General features: G+C 38.5%; 1 protein-coding gene across 1 annotated transcript; it reads right to left on the bottom strand.

The window, feature by feature from the left end:
* Nucleotides 1-397: 397 nt before the first annotated feature.
* On the bottom strand, nucleotides 398-5,176 carry LOC128557327 (uncharacterized). Its single transcript, XM_053544604.1, has 2 exons — nucleotides 4,644-5,176; nucleotides 398-945 (listed from the first exon to the last, which is right to left on the bottom strand). Exons 1-2 carry the CDS (start codon nucleotides 5,125-5,127, stop codon nucleotides 398-400), a joined length of 1,032 nt encoding a protein of 343 aa, XP_053400579.1. The 5' UTR covers nucleotides 5,128-5,176.
* Nucleotides 5,177-6,174: the final 998 nt, after the last annotated feature.

The following is a 6,174-nucleotide window of genomic DNA, read 5'->3' as shown; positions in this document are numbered from 1 at the left end:
CCGAGTCGTCCTGCGTAAGAATAAAACCCCGATCCATGCCAAGTACGATGAGGCCATATACTGCAACCGTACGGGATTGCCATCCTTAGGGCAAAACCCGAATGCATTCCTCCATGCCAAACTATTTGGGTTGCCATTCCTTATGACAAGCCTGAACCATTCAATCCATTCCAACATACGGTCCATTTCCTATAGATTCCAATCAAGAACGCCAAAAGTAATGATTTCCTGAAATATGGCCTGCCTTCCCAGACGAGTGCTCCGTCTCGAGAATTGAGCCTTAAACAGGGTAAATTAACTAAGCACGTCTGTTCCCCCCTAAGAATTTAAGAATTTTGGCCACAAGAAATTGAGCGGAAAACTGTTCACGAAATTTCTCCCCCAATTCTTAATAATCTTACAAGTGTTTAATTATGGCCTGTTTAATCTCATATAAGAAGAATTCTAAGCCTATATCATTCAAATGAACCCCGTCTTTGCGAAAAAAGTTTGTTTTGGCATCAATATCTGTTCTTATAACATCTACATTTCCTACATCTTTCAGTAACTGACGACCAATTCTGTTAACTCTTTTTCTTTTCTGTTCTATTCCGACCCAACCACCAGTAGCAACCTTCCAGATGCGGCGTTGTAAAATATCGACCCATATAATTACCGCATCTGGAAAAGCGTCACGCATGTAACTCAGTTCTTTCTTAATATAATCTTTTATGTCTAAGATTGACAAAGAAGATAAATCATTCCCACCTAAATGTATGAAAATAATTTTGGGGGGCGAGTTACAAAACAGCACCTGATATTCAACGGTATGTCGGAAATCATGCCAATGCAATCCACGCACTCCTAACCATGCTATTGTCGTATTCAGCTTTAAAGTTGGCTTGCTAGTTCCAGCCGCACGATTTCCCGCCCAGTACATTATTGAATCTCCCAGACACCATACATCTAAACATAAAGGAATAATGACAAATTGACCGGACAATAAATGTACCTGTATTATAAAATTCAATAATGCGGTACCAGTAAATTAAACAGTCGAAATATTACTTGTATATTATAACGCATTATGTTGCTATTCAGTTGGTTACTAAGCTGCTTCATTTCACGTCAATTATACTTGTATAATTGTTCTGCTTTATGATATAGAAAAAACAGATGGCTTATATCTATAACAGAAAATTGTCTTAATCCCTGACATCGTGACTAAAATTATTCTTTTTTTAAAATTGACCATATATTTATTGCCTAATATAGAGCTTAAATGCACTACTTGACCAGCGGCCTAATTGTTTGATCACAGATGAAGGAGCCCCTTGTAGGCTTAGATCTGTTGCTCGGCCGATACGAAATGAGTGACTTTTCACCGATGTATTTGAGAAACTAGACCTACTGATACATTTAGTTAAGACGGCTGAAAATTGAGTTCTTGTAACGGGCGTTCCATTACTGTGACAAAACAACGGTCCTTGTACTTTTGGCCTTGAAAAAATGTAATCTAATAATGCAGATATCGAGCACAGATCGCCTGTTTGTTTTGGTATTTTAAGAAATACTGGGAACCCGCTTTGGTTCGTTTTTGAGTGACGTAATCTTATGACTACGTATTTGTTGTTTTGCATAAATGTGAGATCCGATAAGAATATTGCATGCTGTGTTTGCGTTGCGGATGCTACAACAAGTTCACCGATGCGAAACAGACCAAAATAAGCTAAAATAAATATTGATTTAAATAGTCTGTATTCATAAAAATCATAACATACATGAGAAAGGATCCCACATATTTCTGATAACCTTCGTATTGTCATTGGTGCTCGGTTATCATTTGTACTGCGAGACCTATAGCAACCTTCTAACAATTTGCTTACAATGAAAATCTGACTAATATCAAAATAGCCATGCATTTTGTGACAAAATTTTATGCCAGCAATGTATGTAGAGATTGTTTTAGGTGATTGCCCTTTTTCAAAACAGTATGCCATAAATAGAATAATATGCCTGACAGGAATTGGCCACTGTGTATCTAAGTTGTAAAGGGATCTGAATTTTTCAAAAGCAGTGATGCCAGTTTGATACGTGAGACGAGTATTATGAGCTATTCCAGACTGCAAAAGTTGTCCAGCTCTAGACTGAAGGCGTTCCATAGAAATTCCGGAACCTGATATGGGGTGCTGTCTGCGTCTGGTGCTAACTCCCGGAATCTGGTTAACTGAAACCGCAGATGTCGTTTTGGTGACCAGGAAGGTGGCAACCTTTTATAAGTATATTTAATTTAAGAATTCTAACAAGGCACATGACAAGGTCTGATTTGGAGGACAGTTTATTCAAAATTTGAACTACTGCTATGTTATCACAGTTGAATTTATTTTCTTGTTCGCTAATTCATCTCCCCAAATAAACAATGCTACCACGATTGGAAATAGTTCTAGGACAGTAATGTCTGTCGTAATACCCGATAAATGCCAAGACACTGGCCACCTAGCGTTACACCAATGGCCCTGATAATAAATACCAAAGCCTAGTTGTTCGCCCCCAGCACTGTCAGAAAATAATTGCACATCTTCATTTGTGACCCAGAACCTATCGTGGAAAACGGAAATACCATTAAACTTTCGAAGGAATGTCAACCACATAGTCAAATCCTGTTTCACCTCATTTTTCAACCTAATGTGATGGTAGGGTTTAGTGAGACCGCAAACTGTATTTATTAGCCGGCGTATAAACGGCCTACCTACCACAATAGCCCTGCAGCAGAAATTCAGAGACCCTATCAACGACTGTACTTTCTTTAAAGTTGTTTTGGGGTGATGTAACATGTCTTCAATTTTTGAGATAATTTCTTCGATTTTCGAAATGGGAATCCTTACAGACATGTCCCGGCTCGAAAGTTCAAGTCCCAAAAACGTAAGACACTCACAGGGACCTTCTGTCTTATCGTCTGCTAACGGTACCCCTAGCTCGGACATCGTTTCTTTAAAAACAGTTAATATTTTTGAACAAGAATCTTGAGTTTTATTTCCCCCTAAATAATCGTCTAGATAATGAATCAGTTTTCCCGATTTCATTTTCAGCTTGACACAAAATTCCAGAAATCTGGCAAAACGTTCAAAAGTAATACAGGAAATTGAGGCTCCGAATGGGAGCATTTTGTCCACAAAAAATCTGTTATTGAATTTGAAACCAAGTAGTTCCCAGTCCGCGGGACAGATCGGAATTAACCTATATGCGCTTTTTATATCGGATTTAAACAATTTGCAGTTGCGACCAAGAGCCTGTACCAAATTTACTGCCTCGTCAAAACGGGTGTATTGTACGGTACAGAGGGCCGGGTCGATATAATCATTTATAGATTCACAGGGTGGGTATGACAAATGATGTATCATTCTGTATTCCCCCGGAGATTTCTTTGGCACTAGTCCTAAGGGTGAAACAATTAGATTCGATACAAAATACGGATCTTGGAATGGTCCCGCCACGCGCCGAGCCTCAATTTCCTTTCTAATTTGCTTTTCTACAATGTCTGGTTTGAGTAAAACTGAACGTAGGTTATTAGCATCACGAGAAATCCTAGGACCAGAATATTGAATAGAAAATCCATTCCTAAAACCATTTTTTAAGAAACTGGCTTCAGCTTTATCATAAAATTGTAAATAATATTCCAGAACGGATATATTTATCGGGGAAGGGGCTAAACTCTGAACATCTAAATTAGAGGGTTCGTTTTGACTTACTGATTGCTGCCCTTTACTTTCTGTTGTTTTGACCCCTAAAGAAACCTCTACCTCTTTGAAAGCCTCTACCTCGGAAGGGCCTTTGAAAAGCAGAGGTGTTGCTTATATTTCCCTGACTGTTAACTGATGGATTGCACTCAGCTTGAGGATGAGGCCCATTGCATCTAGAACATACATGAGGAAATCTACAATGTGGCCATGAGCAACGACCAGCGTTAAAGTCCAAGCATGCAAACCTACTTTGTCTAACAGCAGGTGGAGTTGATGAGCTAGGCTTTGCAAGTGTACAACGCCACCATAGGTCGTTATTTATCTGTGACCACGGGGCGTGAGATATAGCTTGGCGAAGCCTAAATTGTTCATCATACGTTCTCCACGCAAAGCCAGGTTGACGCGTAGCACATTCACGGATGTTGTACATATAGTGCAATAATTCATATACTTGATCCGGATGATTAGATAAATAAACAGATGCAAAAATAAGAAATGCGTCAGTCCATTTTTCAATGTTCGAGATATTTTCCTTACATTCTTTTTGAGAAGATATAATAAGGCCCTCTGAATTTAACTTAAACACTCAACCTTTGCAAAATTCTGACAACTCTATCGCTCCCTTAAGAAGTAGCGCTAAGTTAATATATTCTCCTCGACATATCTGCTGTTTTAGAGTAGTTGGCACGTGCACCGATAAATCATCGTGCGCTAGACGTATTATAGAGTTAGAATAATTGTTTGGTAGAATAGAGTTCGTCCCGTTTTGAAAATTATTTTCACAGACGGGTGAATGAAAGGCTGTATTACCCGCTTGATTCATAGAGCTACACCCATTTAATGTCAAATTTGAACTAATATTGTTTTCAGAAATTAATCCAGAAGATCTTAAAATCTGTTCAAAATCTATAGTATTTGACCTACCGGCTTCTGTGTTTGTGATGGTATCATCCACCAGGTCCTCCAACTCCTCCGATGGCCGTTTCCGCCCTCGCTGTCGCTCAGGGTCCCGCTCCGCTGGGTGTTCCCGCTGTAACGCATGAATATCGCCAGCAGGGTGTTCCTGCTCTGCCCCTGGGATATTGCAAGCAAGGTGTTCCTGCTCGGCAACCGCCTGTGCTTCGTTGGCTCGGCCCGTAGCGATGTTAGCCTGTCTCCGCTCCGGCCTTTGTTCCCTCAGATTTTCTGCCCCCGGGATATTGCCAGCAGGGTGCTCCCGCTCGGCAACCGCACGTGCTTCATTGACTCTGTTTGCTCGACCCCTAGCGACATTAGCCTGTCTGCGTTCCGGCCTTTGTTCCCTCAGATTTTGTGCTGCCCTATTTCTCAACACACGTTGGTTGATTCTTGGAGGACTCCTGGCTCTGTCCCTCCGTCGAGCTCTTCCTCCGCCCTGTCTACGCGGCATAATTTCTTATAAAAAACTTAAATAATTAATTGTTAAATCCCTTGCTAAATTTGACGCAGCTATTTGTTGACAGTGTAATCAAGGAAGATATCACGGTAATTTCGTGCTTTTATGCTGTCTTTAGAAGATAAATTGTTCATGGTAACGATGATTGGATTATTTATACCAAAACGTCTTTTCATTGGATGTATTTAGTTGTTTTTGAAATTGCTTAGCTACAACTGTATACCGACGTGTAATGGGGAACCAGTAATATTCTATAATTTTTATAAAACGACAAACACCGAGTAATCCCTGTTGCTAAGCAACCGCACCGACATAGTACCGTATTTCTCCCAAAATAAATAAAATTATTTTAATTCTAAGATAATTTCTATTATTGTCCTTTAATTAATTCCAAACAGAAATTCTTTTTTCTTTTTACAAGGAATAGTACATTAAAATATAGTGAAGATTAAGAAAAATGTAGAAGAGTGCAATTTTGATATATTTTTCATCTGTGCAAGTGTTTTCCGGCTAAACAAATATAAGAAACGTGCTTTAACGATAAATTATCTTTAAAAAAATTAAATATTAACATAAAACAAATAGTAAATAAAACATAATAAAGTATAATCTAAATTCAACAAATTCATCTATTCTGGTGTTTCTCTGTACCAAGAGACCACCAAATTTTGCCTTAGGTTCGGGACTGCTTCAAGTTTATTTTAACAATCGGCAACTGGCAAATAGTAATAAGCTATTGGCATTAACGTTGGTTTGACAGTAGGTATATTAAGAAAATCATAAACTGTGAAAAAAAGACAAAAAATAATTCCAGTAATCATCAGTGGGAATTTCAGCTCAATATTTTGTTTTCAACTTTAATTATAAAGCATCATTTTTCAACTTAAATAGTAAAAAGTATATCTCGTCGATGTTTTCCTTTCATTTTATGTCAATTTGCCACAACTTTGTATTTCAGAATTTGTTTATAAGACCACTTACTGACGCAATAAGCCATACGAAATTTTAAATTGGATTTTTTATATGGCTTGCGTAGAGTAC

This window comes from Mercenaria mercenaria, chromosome 5 (assembly GCF_021730395.1).
Source record: "Mercenaria mercenaria strain notata chromosome 5, MADL_Memer_1, whole genome shotgun sequence".
Lineage (NCBI taxonomy): Eukaryota > Metazoa > Mollusca > Bivalvia > Venerida > Veneridae > Mercenaria > Mercenaria mercenaria.
This window is presented reverse-complemented; position numbering and strand designations above follow the sequence as displayed.

What these genes read in the sequence shown, in the direction of transcription:
- LOC128557327 (XM_053544604.1), bottom strand. Translation starts at nt 5,127, where the DNA reads ATGCCGCGTAGACAGGGCGGAGGAAGAGCTCGACGGAGGGACAGAGCC. An exon ending in CATCACAAACACAGAAGCCG is followed by an intron (nt 946 to 4,643) that starts GTAGGTCAAATA and finishes CTTTATGTTTAG; the next exon opens with ATGTATGGTGTCTGGGAGAT.